This window comes from Lutra lutra, chromosome 8, assembly GCF_902655055.1.
Source record: "Lutra lutra chromosome 8, mLutLut1.2, whole genome shotgun sequence".
NCBI lineage: Eukaryota > Metazoa > Chordata > Mammalia > Carnivora > Mustelidae > Lutra > Lutra lutra.
The window spans coordinates 54,416,874-54,433,986 of NC_062285.1; the positions used below are offsets into that span (position 1 = coordinate 54,416,874).

The 17,113-nt window shown below is 40.5% G+C and overlaps 1 protein-coding gene across 3 annotated transcripts; it reads left to right on the forward strand.

Annotated features, from left to right (window-relative positions):
• Positions 1 to 4,105: 4,105 nt before the first annotated feature.
• LOC125107444 (gametocyte-specific factor 1-like) lies at positions 4,106 to 9,414 on the forward strand. Of its 3 annotated transcripts, XM_047742561.1 has the most exons (8): positions 4,106 to 4,300; positions 4,382 to 4,431; positions 5,714 to 5,825; positions 6,072 to 6,192; positions 6,357 to 6,458; positions 7,410 to 7,476; positions 8,263 to 8,333; positions 9,272 to 9,414. In XM_047742561.1, exons 3-8 carry the CDS (start codon positions 5,733 to 5,735, stop codon positions 9,283 to 9,285), a joined length of 468 nt encoding a protein of 155 aa, XP_047598517.1. In that variant the 5' UTR covers positions 4,106 to 4,300; positions 4,382 to 4,431; positions 5,714 to 5,732; the 3' UTR covers positions 9,286 to 9,414. The 3 variants fall into 3 exon arrangements, with proteins under 3 accessions (XP_047598517.1, XP_047598516.1, XP_047598515.1); XM_047742560.1 differs by lacking the exon at positions 4,382 to 4,431; XM_047742559.1 differs by having other exon boundaries at positions 4,106 to 4,431; positions 9,272 to 9,413.
• The last annotated feature ends 7,699 nt before the right edge of the window (positions 9,415 to 17,113 follow it).

The window sequence follows — 17,113 nt, forward strand, 5'->3', positions numbered from 1 at the left end:
TCATGGGTAAAAGCAGTCATTACAGCTCACAGACCTTCAGAATCTTCTTGTGCTTCCTCTTGCACACTCAGCAGCAGACATTTCCTCTTTTTAGCGGTGCAGCACTTTTGGTAAGACTATGAAGCAGGTGGAGGCAGGGGAAAGGGACAGGCGTTGAAGGCTCTTGCACAGCCTGGTACAAACCTTTTTGGCCTTAACCCTTCACTAGTGTCCTATAAAAAGCTCAACACCGGACAAAAAAACTATCGACCACCCCACGCCCATTCACCTTTATACTACTTCCTCTTTTATATACCCCCATTGAAATTGCCTGTTATTCTCAGCTGAACCTTAGGCCTAACCATCTTTTAAGGCCCAGATTAAATCCTAACTCTTCCTCATTGCCCCATCTAGTGTCAATTATTATACAGAACACCATATTCTTCACTATATCCTCAAGTATATATCTTATCTCCCCCTACTACATCATAAGCTCCTTAATGATAGGAATTGTATCTAGTACTTCTTAATATCTTTCACAATACTCTAGTACAGTGATTCTTAAAGTGTAGTCATATCAGCATCACCTTGAAACTTGTTAGACATGCACATTCTCAGGACCCACCCCAGACCAACTGAATCCAAAACTCTAGGGTAGGGTCCAGCATTCTGTGTTTCAGCAAGCCTTATAGGTAATTCCAATGCATTCTCAAGTTTGAGAACCACTGCTCTAATACAATAGTTCTTTTTTTTTTTTTTTTTTTTTTAATTTGAGAGAGAGCACGAGCAGGGGTGGGCGGGGGGGCAGAGGGAGAGGGAGAAGCAGACTGCTCACTGAGCAGGGAGCCCGATGCAGGGCTCAATCCCAGTACCCTGAGATCATTACTTGAGCCTGAGCCGAAGGCAGACACTTAACTGACTGAACCACCCAGGCACCCATCTGACAAATGGGTGCCTGACCTTCTTAAAGGTGCTTAAGAAACTGAGATCAATCCCTATCCTCTGAGATTCAGAATTGGGAGGTTTGCAGTGGGGCCTAGAAATCTGCATTTGTAAGTACCCTGGAAAGTTTTGAGACAAATGTTCTATCAGAAACATGCTGAGAAACACTTACCTCCTGGAGCCAGTAACCACTCAGTAAATATGCTGATTTATTTGTTGAATTATTAAGACTAACTTGGGAAATAGGCCCCATGAAGAACCAAATTAACTGAGATTAACAAGGGGAAATTAATAGCAGACTTTAAATGTTAGGAGACTGAATGAATTTTTTTTAAAGATTTTATTTATTTATTTGACAGAGAGAGATCACAAGTAGACAGAGAGGCAGGCAGAGAGAGAGGAGGAAGCAGGCTCCCTGCTGAGCAGAGAGCCCGATGCGGGGCTCGATCCCAGGATCCTGAGATCATGACCTGAGCTGAAGGCAGAGGCTTAACCCACTGAGCCACCCAGGTGCCCCAGGAGACTGAATGAATTTTAACACTAAAATATTCTTGCCATTCCAACCGGGCCTTAACTCTCTAACTCAAGAAAATAGACTCACTTTCAAGTTTCTTTCAAGGCAAAAAGCAGAAGGTCTTCAGAAAAATTCTACATTGAGTTGTATCATGTCTTCCTCCTTTCCAGTGCCTTTTTCCACTTTTCAATCATTCTCATTTGCCATATCCCGGGCTCTTACATTGTCCCAGTAAATCCTGGGGTGGAGGGATGGGGGGGAGCTGATTATTATTATTATATACAGAAACCTAAATAAACTTAAATACATAAACTTAATATGTTTGTTCCCAAGAAAATATACTTTTTATTTCTTTTAAAGATTTTATTTATTTATTTGACAGTCAGAGATCACAAGTAGGCAGAGAGGCAGGCAGAGAGAGAGAGATGGGGAAGCAGTCTCCCTGCTGAGAGGAGAGCCCAATGTGGGGCTCGATCCCAGGACCCTGGGATCATAACCTGAGCTGAAAGCAGAGGCTTAACCCACTGAGCCACCCAGCTGCCCCAAAAATATATTTTTTTTATTTTTTTTTAAAGATTTTATTTATTTATTTGACAGAGAGAGATCACAAGTAGACGGAGAGGAAGGCAGAGAGAGAGAGAGAGAGAGAGGGAAGCAGGCTTCCTGCTGAGCAGAGAGCCCGATGCGGGACTCGATCCCAGGACCCTGAGATCATGACCTGAGCCGAAGGCAGCGGCTCAACCCACTGAGCCACCCAGGCGCCCCCCAAAAATATATTTTTTAAAGAAGCAAAAAGACAGCAGTGCTTAACACATGAAATTTCAAACATCTCTAATGGAAACTTTACAATTTGGAAAATAGAATCTGCCTTTCAGTTTATTGACTGGTTAGAGTCCCTAGAAGGCTAGAGACCCGGCATAAGGTACTACTGGCCCCCTGGGAAGATTTGAATCACCTGCTGTTATCAAAGAAACCCAGGTTCTACTAGAGTAATTTGCAGGATCTCTATTGGTCTTTCACCTTGATGGGAGAGATTAAGAGCAGGCTGTGGGGTACCAAAGCATAGGAAGCTGAGCCCTAGGATAGCAGCAGCCTTCTTACAGGTTAGTATAGTTCTACTGGATCTTTTTCACTCACATGCCTTACCCTCTTGAAAATTTTGTCGAAGACTCTCCCTACAAAGTTGATCGAGTTTTCTCCTGTTCCCTATTATATACTCCCCAGCCTAGCAGGGACCAACCCAGTAGTCTACTGTGCATGTGCCATGTTCATTTCTACCTTTCACACTTTTGTATGTTTCCCCTCTTGCTGATCCAAATCCTAGTCAATCTTCTGAATCTGGCTCAAAGAGTCCTAAGTTGAGCCCTTGCTGAACTCCAACTTGGTCTCTACTGTGTATTTCACATCTAAATTAGGTCCCACCTTTATATGCCTGTTTCATATTACCCTGCCACTTCAGCTAACTCTAAGATTGCTGCATCCTGGAAATCACTCATTTCCTTGTACTTGGTATATGAGAAAAGCCTACATCAGACAGAATTTTGGGCTTGAATATTGTTGAGTCCAGTGGCCTAAGCCTTATGACCTACAGGCAAAGACCCCAGGTCTGGAGCCAGAAAGCTTGAGTCCACATCCCAATTCTATCACTCAGCAGCTCTGATCCAGTCTCCCTGCCTGCCAAGTGGAGAGGATATTAAGAATCATTCATATCACAGGTAGATATTGTGTGTATTAAAGAAGTTACTACATGTGAAGCAATGACCTCATTCTTTACTATGTACCAGGTACTTTAAGGGCTTTACATGTATTACCTCAAATAATATTAATTATATCAACCAAACATGCACTAGCTTTGTAACTTTAGGATATCTATCACCACTGAGTTGGTTTCCTGATCTATAAAACAGTGGTCATCCCTCATAGAACTGTAGAAGTGGTTATATGCTATGGTGGTGTTTGTAAATATTTGGCTCAAGACCTGGTACACTGGATTAAGGAGGCCAGAAAGAAACTAAAACTCCGGGTTTTTTAAGATATAGTGAGCTTATGTACTTTCTGTGAAATTCTACTTGGCACCCCATAAAGAAAAAGGCCAGTTTTTTTGTTTTTTTTTTTAAAGATTTTATTTATTTATTTGACAGAGAGAGCTCGAAAGTAGACAGAGAGGCAGGCAGAGAGTCGGGGGGAAGCAGGCTCTCTGCTGAGCAGAGAGCCCGACGTAGGGCTCGAACCCAGGACCCTGGGATCATGACCCAAGCTGAAAGCAGAAGCTTTAACCCACTGAGCCACCCAGGAGCCCCGAAAAATGTCAAGTTTAAAGATGGGACCAATTGGATCGAGCCCCGCATCGGGCTCTCTGCTCAGCGGGGAGCCTGCTTCCTCCTCTCTCTCTCTGCCTGCCTCTCTGCCTACTGTGATCTCTCTCTGTCAAATAAATAAATAAAATCTTAAAAAAAAAAAAAAGATGGGACCAATCATTCCAACTGGTAGTCCTGAGAGAAACTTCACTGGAAAAGCTATGCAGCAGCTCCTCCTGGAAACTGAAAGAACCCTCCTGAGGACAGCTTAGTTACCCCAGAGCACGGCCTGGTAACCCTGGCTACAAATCAGAATCCCCTGTGGAACTCTTTTAAAGCCACAGTTAGCCAGACCCCATTTGTGAAAATTCTGGTCCAAGAGTTCTGGCAGCTCTGTCACTTTAAAACTACTCTGATTCTCTTGCACAACCAAGATTGAAAACCACTTCTTCAAGACTTAACTATGACATCAAAAACTTCCAAAACTCTGAGAAACCATCAACCATATGGTAGGAGAAGAGGAGTTGAGTAGTTTGAACAGAAAGTTGATTCACATCACTTGACAAAGGTACTCACTCTGCTTTCCCTCTCCCCAAACTTCAGCTGTTTGCCTTGTTTTGACCTCCAGAAGGACTGTTTGCCTCTTCAGATTCAGACAGGTCCCTTCAGATTCTTGAGAGTCACTGCTTCAAGAATAAGGTAGGACTCAAGAGCGTTTAGACTCGGCTTAACTGTCAAGGTAGCATCGAGGCTGGAATCCTCTTGCAAATCCAACATGTATTAAACCAAATTGGCCTCCATTATAATATTGGCCTCCCAACATAGGATATTCAGCTATCAAAGTTAGGTATCAGTATTAAAGTTCTTCTTCCACTATCTTTAAGAATCTAAAGATAACTACACAATAATGGATTATACTGCAACCTTTATTTCCCAGAAAGCCAATTTACTTTACAGTAAGTGTTCATGGCTCTAATATTATCATTAATATGCAGTGTAAGCTTTAAAGAGCCACACTGGCTTGTGTTCCTGAAAGGTACTGAGTCTAAATCCCTAGACTTAATCATCTAAATGCCCTCAGGAAAATCTGACATTTAACAGTCTATCTCTGTGCCCTTTGTCTATGCCCTAGGCATGATACAAAGCAGAATTGAAATGAGCTCTTCCAGGCACTTTTCTATCCTTACTGCTTCTGCCAGTCTGCCTTGATCCCCCACCCCCATCAGACTAGTCTGTCCCTGCTTTGCAGAAATCTCAGCTATAGCTGTTGCCTGGAAACTTGGGAGTCCTTGAAGTGAATGTCTGCTGGATAGCTAAAGACAGCTAGCCATAAGGGAAAGTAGGCCTCCTATTGGCAGTGAAATGTGGCAGATTCGAAATGGTATATTCTTAGTTTTCTTCTAAGAGTCTTCATATGTTAATACCTACAACTTTAGAGATTTCAGACTGGCATTCTCAGATAATTATAAAGTAGCCTGAACTTGAACATGGTACTGTTCATTCTTCCAAGCCCCACTCCCCCAAAGTGGCTACACTGATCTGACAAGTAGCATCCTTGCCTAACAAAGAGCTTAATTTAGATAGATTTGGCAAAGAGATGTGAGGGAGCAGTGCTGAACAGTAAAAGAACCAGCTGCCCCAGGCTTGCTTTCTCAACACTCAAGCTGATGGTGTTAAACTTCATCATACCCCAGTACTCTGAGCTTTGCAAGGAGCCCTGCCTGTATAATACTCTCTTTGAGGGCAAAGGATTCTATTCAAAACAACCTAGAAGACTAAAATATTTGTGCAAACATTAATTTTTGGTTTTCCAAGGCATGTAAGAAGTTCTCCTATTATCTAACTGTTGAGGCTATTGCTTTAGTCATCCCAAACTTTCGTAGCAAGATACCCACATCTCTCACTCTTCTGAGAACAGAAAGTAGGCCTATGTCAAAATTACCTGATCTTAAATGTCAATATTTTCTTTTCCAACTCATAGTTCTTACTATTTAGGCCTCATGGAGCCAGAAGACTTAGAAATATGTCCTTATGACCCGAACCACAGGATGCCAGCCAGCAGGTTACAGTACCACCTGGCATCATGTAGAAAGGTAACTTTTTTTTTTTTAATCAGGAAAACTTAAGTCAGTGGAGGGAGAAAAATAAGCTCAGAATATAAAATTTAAAGTTTTTGTTGGTTTGTTCATTTGTTTTCAAGAACAATCTTCTGACTATATGTAGCACTTAGCAGTTCTTAATGTTGGAAATTGTTTGTCTTAAGCATTTCCAGAAGAGAATGGAGGGTGGAATACAGGCATTGTATAATAGGCATTTAACAAGAGCTTTTTTTCTTTTAGAAAAATCCAAAGATAGCTAAAAAGATGGCTAACTGCAAATATAATGCTTGCCATGTGGTCCCAATCAAAAGGCTCAAGGAACATGAGGCTAACTGTGTCAATAGAACTGCTGTAGATGATGGTAAGTTTTGTTTTTAATTTGAGGGGTAGATAAGTTACATCATCTGCTATTGCCCCCTGCCCCCCATATTTCATATGTACAGAAGTCTCAGCCAAATGAGAGGAAGGAAAAACAAAAGGAAGTTTCTACTCTGTTTCTATAACTTCTGGTCTTTTTTATTTCAGAGCCATTTAATCTTCCAAAGGTTATTTCTCCAAGTTTGGAACCAAATGAAAAACTTTCTAATGCTGCCAATCAGATTCTTGACCCTGATGTCTGGAACATAGGTGAGCATGAGTGAATCAGTGAACCCAGTTTTAAATGAAGGCTTAGATCCTAAGTTCTTGGTAGCTAAGTACTGTAGTCCTGGGTAAGTTAAGTCTTAATACTCCTCCCACAAAATCTTTCAGAACAATCAAATAAATCTGAGAATTTCCTCTGTCTCTGAAGAGGCAACCCAGCAAAAAGGGAGTCTAATTAAACCTGAGATCACTTATAACAGTTTAAAGAATCTTATCTTACTACTATCTGGCCACTTGCCACAGAAAAAAAGTATTGGTATAAATTGAAACTTGTAGTCTGAAAGGTTTGGATTTATCCTATCTCAAGTGATATCTTTTCTCTAAAATGTAGCATGTTATAACAGAGAATTCAATAGTTCTTCTGTCAGATCGAGGTTCAACTATATGCTCAGTCCTTAAGGAAAGTTACTTCTTAAACACCTCTTCCTCACCTATAAAAGGAATAACACCTACCTCACAAGATAGATTAATATTAAATAAAGATGTATATGTGTATTAGGGTAATGCAAGTTCCTTTAACAAAGTTCAAATTGTATTGATATCATGGTTTAACACAACAGATGTTTCCTTATATATAAGCCTAGTGCAAGAATTCCATGGGGATTGTGCCTTGAGAACACAGGCTTTTTTCATCCTGTGACTGTCACCTTCCACACTTGGCTTCCCAAACTGCAACAAAAAGAGAACGGAGGTCCAGGTCCCCCTTAAGCATCTTGGCCCAGAAGAAAATACTTCTAGTCACATTCTATTGGCCAAAACCAGTCATATGACCATACTCAGTCAAGTTGGTAAGAATGCAGTCCTAGCAAAGCATCCAATTCCCAGCAACAACTATGGATGGGAGATTCAAATCTCTACTGCCAATGGCTTTCTCTGCAGCAATATAAAAATGCTTAGTACTGGTATCACATCTCCATCATCTCTCTTTCTTTCTAGATAACACACATCATTCTCCTTCATTTGTTCTTAAGACATTTGCTCCAAAAACGCTGGTCTGTGAAAGGTAAGATAACTCATCTTATAGAAGTTATCGGAATAGGGCGCCTGGGTGGCTCAGTGGGTTAAGCCACTGCCTTCGGCTCAGGTCATGATCTCGGAGTCCTGGGATCGAGCCCCGCATTGGGCTCTCTGCTCAACAGGGAGCCTGCTTCCTCCTCTCTCTCTGCCTGCCTCTCTGCCTGCTTGTGATCTCTCTGTCAAATAAATAAATAAAATCTTTAAAAAAAAAAAAAAAAAAAGAAGAAGTTATCGGAATAGAGAGCAAAATACCTTTAAGTTTGACTCTTAAAGTGAAATGGCCACTAGGCCATAGCCGTGGCAAATGCCTAAACTTCAGTCTTGAATTTCAAAAGATCTGCATTCATGGGATCTGAGTACTTCCATTCCCTCCATAAGACTCCCTTCGGACTTTAATCCATTAAGGACTTGATTACATAAGATTCTTAATTCTATGTAAGAGTTTCAAGGAATAAAAAACCAATTCCTAAAACTTTGAAGGGAAAATAATTACTACACTCTACATGAAATAACCTAACAAGACTGAAGGTTACATCTAAGGGTTAGAGAAGCCATCAGTGGAGTTTCCCACCACATACATAGGGGGATAGGAAGTACAAAGGAACTATATAAAACAGAAGCTTGCACAAAATCAATAATTCCTACTCTGACCTTTAATAATGTCAACTATTTTTGGTAAAGTAATTTAAATCTCCTAGATAGAATGGTTATCTAGACTAAATCTCTAGTTCTGGTCTCGAACTAACTTTTCTTTTTTGGTCATCTCCTACAGTGACTCAAGAGACATAAAAAAACAGCCTATGGATGGCAAACATCCTAACAACTACAAGTCCTGGAGAAAAGGTTGAGTAACTTTTTAAAATGAATATCCTAGTTTTATAATATTAACATAGCTTTAACTAATACCACTAATGTATTCTTTTTTTTTTCAAAGATTTTATTTATTTGACACAGAGAGATCACAAGTAGGCAGAGAGGCAGGCAGAGAGAGAGAAAGAGAGGAGGGGAAGCAGGCTCCCTGCTGAGCAGACAGCCTGATGCGGGGCTCCATCCCAGGACCCTGGGATCATGACCTGAGTGGAAGGAAGAGGCTTTAACCCACTGAGCCACCCAGGTGCTCCCAACCACTAATGTATTCTAAATCTTCAAAGATTCTTAGACAAAGTTTTATTCTTTAAAAAAATAAACCTATTTAATGGGTGCCAGAGTGGCTCAGTCGATTGAGCAACTGCCTGTGGCTCAGGTCACGATCCCAGAGTCCCGGGATCGAGTCCCGCATTGGGCTCCCAGCTCCATGGGGAGTCTACTTCTCCCTCTCACCTTCTCCTCTCTCATGCTCTTTCTCTCTCAAATAAATAAAATCTTTAAAAATAAATAAATTAAGGGACGCCTGGGTGGCTCAGTTGGTTAAGCAGCTGCCTTCGGCTCAGGTCATGATCCCAACGTCCTGGGATCGGCCGCATCGGGCTCCTTGCTTGGCGGGGAGCCTGCTTCTCCCTCTGCCTCTGCCTGCCATTCTGTCTGCCTGTGCTTGCTCTCTCTCCCTCTCTCTCTGACCAAAAAAAGTAAATTAATTAATTAATTAATTAATAATAAGTCTATTTTCTATTCTAAGTTCTTCTAATAGAAAGCAGGGAAAGTCCCAGAGGCTTTAAGTCAGACTGTGGAGAAAAACCTTTCTAGAACTCTATTTGAAATGCAACTAATGCTCATCAAGCTTAGGGCTTCCAATAAAACACTTACAAAATGACATTACCTTGATGTTCTTTTTCCACCCATAGGTCAGAAAAACTGATGGAGAAGCTGTGGATTAAAGAGCCAGCAGGCAGAAAATTAATTGTCTTTTTTTAAACTTTGGGGAAATCTTAACTGTCATGTTTTAGGTAACAACTCCAGTCATTGTTGACATCTTAAAATGTTTTTATTTATTTAAATAAAGAATATTTTTCCTATGACAAGCTGCATTGGATTTTATTCTTCCTTGTTTTCATATCCTCATTTGTCAATCAAAAGCCTAGAGGAATTATTTGCCTATTTCCCTTATTAGTAGAGGAAATACAGCTATAATGTAAGCTATGCTATTCCTTAATCAGGTTTTTTATCCTCCAATTATCTTTCTCCTACTCCAAGTCATGTACTATGTGACCATCAGATCAACCTTCTTCAATCAGTTTTGTACAAATCTCCCATGCTTAAAAGATACAGTTTGGGGGGGGGGGGCACCTGGCTGGATCAGTCAATAGAACATATGACTCTTGATTTCAGGGTCGTGAGTAGAAGCCCCACGTTGGATGGGGAGTCTATTTAAAAAACAACAACAACAACAAAAAAAAAAAAAAAAGAACAAAAGCTATAGTTTTTATGAGAAGCTGAGTTTAGAGCCTGTCTCCAAATATCCCTTCTTAATTCTGCAGCAGTCAGTTTATTCCCATCTTAAATATACCTTACTTTTTTTTTTCACTCTGTTCATTTAAAAATGTCATCCCTTGCCCTTCAACCATTAAAATCCCTTTCTAGGGATTTCACAAACCTTCCCAAGAGAAGCTGGAATCACATGCTACTTCATATTTACTATACCATATACCACTAGCCCAGTGCTATGCATGTAGTAGATATTCACATACGTGGTACTTAAACTGAACCAAGACCCAACTTACAACAGGCCAAAATTTGTTCCACTTTAGCTGTAATTTTTTTTCAGCTAGCTAATTTTAATGACCTTGGTTTTTTGCTAGTTTACTGACTGGTTCAGGTATATTTAGACTTATAATTAAAAGTAGAACTTACGGGGCGCCTGGGTGGCTCAGTGGGTTAAGCCGCTGCCTTCGGCTCAGGTCATGATCTCAGGGTCCTGGGATCGAGCCCCACATCGGGCTCTCTGCTCAGCAAGAAGCCTGCTTCCCTCTCTCTCTCTCTCTCTGCCTGCCTCTCCGTCTACTTGTGATCTCTCTCTGTCAAATAAATAAATAAAAAATCTTTAAAAAAAAAAAAAAAGTAGAACTTACAACCAAATGGATATTTTCTGCCCTTAGAAGTCTTATCCCTAAGTATTTTCTAGATGCTTTTCAAATAATCTTTTTTCCCCCCCTTCAATTAAAGTAGAAAACAGAAGGGAGAAAAACTAGATACTTTTAGTATCTAACACATTCTAGTATACTTTTACAAAGGAGGGCTACTGACTTGTTCCCTTATATTTATATAATATAAAAAAGATTTTTATCTCCTGACTAAGGCCTTACATATATTTTGAATTTTTAAAATTAACTTTGGTATATTAATACCAAACAATATGAAAATTAAAAGGTATCCAAGTAAAAATGGCCCAAAATGATAAAGATGTCTTCCATATTCATATTTTCAGGATATGGAATCTTCCCCTCAAAAAGTCTTAATTGGGGTGACTACATAATTTTTCCTTCAAACCAGGATACTCTTGACCATGAAAGGGGGGATAATAATTATCCTCAGAAAAACAAAAAACCAGGTTGGCCATCCTAGTCTTAAGAGATAAAACATCACTAATTAGGCAGTTGTCATTCAAAATACGGGTGCCAGATCCATTCATAACTCATTTTTAGAAGTTTTAAGGGATCCCTGGGGGACATAGTTGGTTAAACATCCAACTCTTTGTTTCGACTCGGGTCCTGGTCTCAGGGAGGTGAGATCAAGAAAAAAAAAAGTTTTGAGCCCCTTAGAAGAAGGCACAATAGTAACTAAAATATCACTTTTTTTTGGCCTTTGACATAACATTTGGTCAAAGCTTCAAAAACAAAAACAAAAAAACTTATAGAAAATACTTAATTAGGGCGCCTGGGTGGCTCAGTGGGTTAAGCCTCTGCCTTCAGCTCGGGTCATGATCTCAGGGTCCTGGGATCGAGTCCCATGTCGGGCTCTCTGCTCAGCGGAGAGCCTGCTTCCTCCTCTATCTCTCTCTCTGCCTGCCTCTCTGCCTACTTGTGATCTCTCTCTGTGAAATAAATAAATAAAATCTTTAAAAAAAAAAAAAGAAAGAAGAAAATACTTAATTAAAAAAAACAAAAACAAAAACAAAGTTTCAAAGTTACTGCCTCAAAGCCTGCCTAGATTCCCCAAAGTCTTAACTATTCCTCCCATACTCCCATAACAGGTAGTTTATGTCTCCATTTAAAATCCCTTCATTGTGATTTACTATTAATAAACTATAAGATGTTTTAGGAAAGGCATGATCTTGACTATGTTATAGTCCTGTGCCCACCAAAAAAAAAAAAAATCAAAGTTGCTGAATGTGAAGAATCTACATAGACATGGGGTAAAAAGAACCTCTGTGGGCACCTGGGTGGCTCAGTTGGTTAAGCAACTGCTTTCAGCTTAGATCATGATCCTGGAGTCCTGGGATCGAGTCCCACATCAGGCTCCCAGCTCAGCAGGGAGTCTGCTTCTTCCTCTGACCTCTCCCCTCTCATGCTCTCTCTCTCAAATAAAATCTTTTTAAAAAAAGGATAATTAAGAAAAAAAAAGAAACTCAGTAACCTGGCTTAAATATTTATACTGAATAAATCAACCTTTCAAAAACCTTGGTAACCAAATTCACTGATCTTCACCAAAAAGTCCTATCAAAGCAATTTAAATTATATTTGTGTAATAGTAATAAGACTTTATAGCTATAAAGGTTCTTCCCTATGATCAAGTTTAAGATTTCCACTTTTACATTCACAGTATGATGAACCATGGGGAAAAAATCACTAGGGCTCATTACTCATATCATAAATAACATACCAAAACATAACTCATTGGCTCCCCAGATCTATCCTATTGTTGTTCCATACTACATGGCCTTTTTGTGCAGGCTTCCCAAGCAGCTGTGGTATAAAATGATGAAAGGAAAAAACCTCCAATATTTTAGTCTCTTTAAAAATTGTAGCAGCTATGGTCCATTATAAAGGAGCAGTGTTGACAACTATAGTATAAGGCAATGGTTTTCAAACTTTGGTGCGTATTAAAATCACTTGAAGGCTGGGATGCCTGGGTGGTTTAGTCGATTAAGGTCTGCCTTTGACTCAGGTCATGATCCCAGGATTCTGGGATCAAGTCACATCAGGCTCCTTGCTCAGCAGGGAGTCTGCTTCTCCATCTGCCTGCCATTCCCTCTGCTTGGGCACTCGTACTCTCTCTCTCTCTGACAAATAAAATATTTTTAAAAAATTAAAATCACTTGGGGGCACCTGGGTGGCTCAGTCGTTAAGCGCCTGCCTTTGGCTCAGGTCATGATGCCAGGATCCTGGGTTCGAGCCCCGCATCGGGCTACCAGCTCGGCAGGAGGCCTGCTTCTCCTTCTCCCATTCCGTCTGCTTATGTTCCCTCTCTCACTGTGTTTCTCTCTGTCAAATAAAATCTTTAAAAAAAAAAATTTTTTTTTTAATTAAAATCACTTGAAGGCCTTGTTAAAACAGATGATAGGCCATCTCAACGCTGAGTTTCTGATTCAGCAGGACTGTGGTAATGCCTAAGAATTGACATTTTCTCAAGTTCCCAAGTGATGCTGCGGTCTGTGACCACACTTTGAGAACCACTGGCCTGAACACAGTTTAAGTGCTAGGAGGGAAGGAGGATGATAAGAGATTACAAGAAAACATAAGAACCTAATCTCAGACATAGGTTAGAAAACCTTTTTTTTTTTTTAAGATTTTATTTATTTATTTGACAGAGATCACAAGTAGGCAGAGAGGCAGGCAAAGAAAGAGGGGGAAGCCAACTTCCCACCAAGCAGAGAGCCTGATGAGGGGCTCGATCCCAGGATCCCAGGCTTGAATTCAGGACCCTGAGATCAAGATCTGAGCTGAGACTGAGTTGGAGGCCTAAACCACTGAGCCACCCAGGCACCCATTAACATTTTTTTAAATAACAGAAGAATGGCAGTTTTATAATTTTAGAACTGTTCTGTGCAAGACTAGTCTTTTGCATAATTTTTAGTAGGTAAAATTTCTTTAGTATTATTCTGCCATTCTACCATCTTTTCAACAATCTTCTTTCAATAAATTTCGTTTCTTCACCTATTTGTTCATAAAGCCTTGCCAACATGACACTAACAATGATTTGAAAACTCTGACTTAACAATTTACATTTTAGATATCAACACCAGAAAGAGAGTGAAGGGTTGTTTGTTGCTGACTTCTGGAAAAAGGAACTAGCTAGAAGTCAAGGAAAAACACAGAAAACAGATTTCTCAAGCCCACTCATAACTGTTACAGGCGATATGGATTACACAGGTATATAACATTTACATATTAAGACACAGAAATGGGGCGCCTGGGTGGCTCAGTGGGTTAAGCCGCTGCCTTGGGCTCGGGTCATGATCTCAGGGTCCTGGGATCGAGCCCCGCGTCGGGCTCTCTGCTCAGCAGGGAGCCTGCTTCCTCCTCTCTCTCTGCCTGCCTCTCTGCCTGCTTGTGATCTCTCTCTGTCAAATAAATAAATAAAATCTTTAAAAAAAAAAAAGACACAGAAATAATTTAAAGTATAAATTTTTAAAAATCACTATTAGTTTTTTCATTCATCTTGTATTAGCCTGTGTTTCTAGAGCTAAATGTTGACTATTCATTCCAAACTCCCATTAAGGACTCTTTTTTTAAACATAAATTTATTTCCTTTGGTTTCCTGGTGGCAGCACCTATCCCTGCTACTTTGCCTGAAAAATTACAACCAGCACCAACTTTTCACCCTCCTCTAAAGCAGTACTTCCCAATCTATCCTCATCAGTAACACTATCCATTACAATCCCCTAGATCTTTCAATTTGAAATATTTTGCTACTGTGTTTATTGAATAATTTTCCTATTTTTAATTACGCATTTAACTACCAATCAGAATTTATAATTAGGTCAGAGAATCAGAACTTTGCTGATGACGTTCAAACCAGAAATAACGAAATTTAACATTTTAGTCTTCTGGTGAGCAAAGTTTAAGTTTTATTGGCTATCTAAAACACAGAAAATCCCTAAGGAATCTCATAGACTACTGGAATTCCTTCAATCCTAAAAGCTGGGAAAACTCATTTTCTAACAAAGATCTTTGAGGGGGCACAGGGTTGGGGGATATGCCTGAGGCCTCAGTTGGTTAAGCACCAGACTCTTGGTTTTGACTCAGATCACGATTTCATGGGTCAGCAGGGAATCTGCTTGAAGATTCTCTTCCTCTGCTCCTCTCCACACATTCTCCCTCTCAAGTAAATAAACCATTTTTTTGAAGTTTTTTTTTTTAAGGGTGCCTAGGTGGCTCAGTCATTAAGCGTCTGCCTTTGGCTCGGGTCATGATCTCAGGGTTCTGGGACATCAGGCTCCCCGCTCTGCAGGAAGCCTGCTTTCTCCTCTCCCACTTCCCCTGCTTGTGTTCCCTCTCTTGCTATGTCTCTCTCTGTCAAATAAATAAGTAAAATCTTAAAAAAAAAAAAAAAAAAAGGTGTTTGTTTTTTAATCACTAGGGCACTGGTCTGTCTTTTTACTCGTTAGTCCAGAGTCTCTGTTTTTAACTTACAATTATTAATTCAAAAATACAATCTATAATTTAGGGATAAATGCTAGCATATCCTCAGATAGAGCCAGCAAGGATCAGATTCAGTCCAGGGTATTAATCCTGGCTAGTGCCTAGATTGACTCTTTATAAATGCCTTGGTCTCTCATTGTTTTTTCCCTTTTCAAATATATTCATCCTGGCTGAAAAGCCAGGCAGAAAGAAAGCTCAGCAGGGATCTTAGATAAAGCAGGAACTTTCCTGGTTGGAGATGAACGAACAAAGCATTTAAGAATAGAAAGAATAGATACGTGGTGCGTTTTTCTTTTTCTTTTTTTTGCACATTTTTATTTTAAAGTCTCCACTGAAAGACAGTTTGGGGTTTTTGTTTGTTTACTTATTTAAAAGCTGGTGGGCATGGGTGCCTGGGTGCTCAGTCAGTCAAGCATCTACCTTCGGCTCAGGTCATGATCCCAGGGTCCTGGGATGGAGCCCAACATCAGAATTCCCTGCCCAGTTGGGGGGAAGTCTGCTTGTCCCTCTCCGTCTGCATCTCCTTCTGCCCATCCCTCCGCTCATGCTATCTCTCCCAAATAAATAAAATCTTTAAAAAATAAATAAATAAATAAATAAATAAATAAAAGTTGGTGGGCTTGTTCCCTCGTGCTAAATGGAACAGCTTTTTCAAATGAGGATCCTGTCACCCTGACAAGGCATTACTGAATGCAGTGAAGCCTGACTTTGGGTTCTAGTTTGGTACCCACCCCCTCCATCCTCTCAAGCCCAGAAATTTCAATCTGCAGGTATCTGAAAAGTACCTATGGGTCACAGTAATAGTGTCAACAATTTCACCAGCCTACTGCAATTTAAAGCCTGAAAAATCACATTTCACTTCAAATCACATTGGCTGCACCAATCTGCATGAATGATGTGATAAATTCAGAGGCTTAGGATTTCAGAAAGATTACTTTAAGATATTCCTAACAATCTGAAACTGATTTACCAAAACAGCAGCTTTCTTTAAAATGCTTTGTGCTAAGCTTGCAATGAAGCTTTCGTACTTAGCTATTATCTTTCAAGAAGCACTTTAACAGCTTGATCCTCCTTCACAGGAATTATCCAGGCTACTCGAGTGAAAGAATAGATTTCCTAAATTCAAAACAGTGCCTAGGTCAGTGGTTCTCAACCCTGACTGCATATTAGAATCATCTGGGAAGCTTTTTAAAAATAACTATGCTCAGCCCTTTCTGATTAATTGGTCTGGAAAGGGAACTTGGCATAGTATGCCTTAAAAGCTCCCCAGATGATTCTAATGTACAGACAAGATTAAAAACCACTAGCCTACAAGAATGGCTTGGGCAGGGCGTCTAACAACACATTTCTTTTTAGGGTCTTAATGTGAGCCAAAGACTATTATGAAGCACACTCTCTTCAGCCCAAGGGCTGATAATCTTTAAAAACAACCACCAACAACAACTGGGTAGGGACACCTGGGTGGCTCAGAAGTGTCTGTCTTTGGCTCAGGTCATGATCTCAGGATCCTGGAACCCAGGAGAGCCCTGGGACAAGGCTGGCTCCCTGCTCAGCAGATAGTCTGCTTCTTCTTCCTCTGCCCCTTCCCCCACTACCACCCCCCCCCATGCCCTCCCATGTGCATGCCCTCAAATAAATAAATAAAATATTTTTTAATATAATTTTTTTTTTAAGATTTTATTTATTCATTTGACAGAGAGAGAGAGATCACAAGTAGGCAGAGAGGCAGGCCGAGAGAGGAGGAAGCAGGCTCACCGCCGAGCAGGGAGCCCGATGCGGGGCTCAATCCCAGGACCCTGAGATCATGACCTGAGCCGAAGGCAGAGGCTTAACCCACTGAGCCACCCAGGCGCCCCTTTAATATAATTTTTTAAAGAGTTTATTTGACAGAGAAAAAGACAGCAAGAGAAAGCCAGGGGAGAGGGGAGGGAGAAGCAGCCTGCCCGCTGAGCAGGGAGCCTGAGGTGGGATTTGATCCCAGGACTCCCGGATCATGACCTGAGCCAAAGGCAGATGCTTAACCACGGAGCCAATGAGGTGCCCCTAAATAAATAAAATCTTAAAAAAAGAAAAAGAAAAGGTAACAATCTATGTTTACTAAGTAGT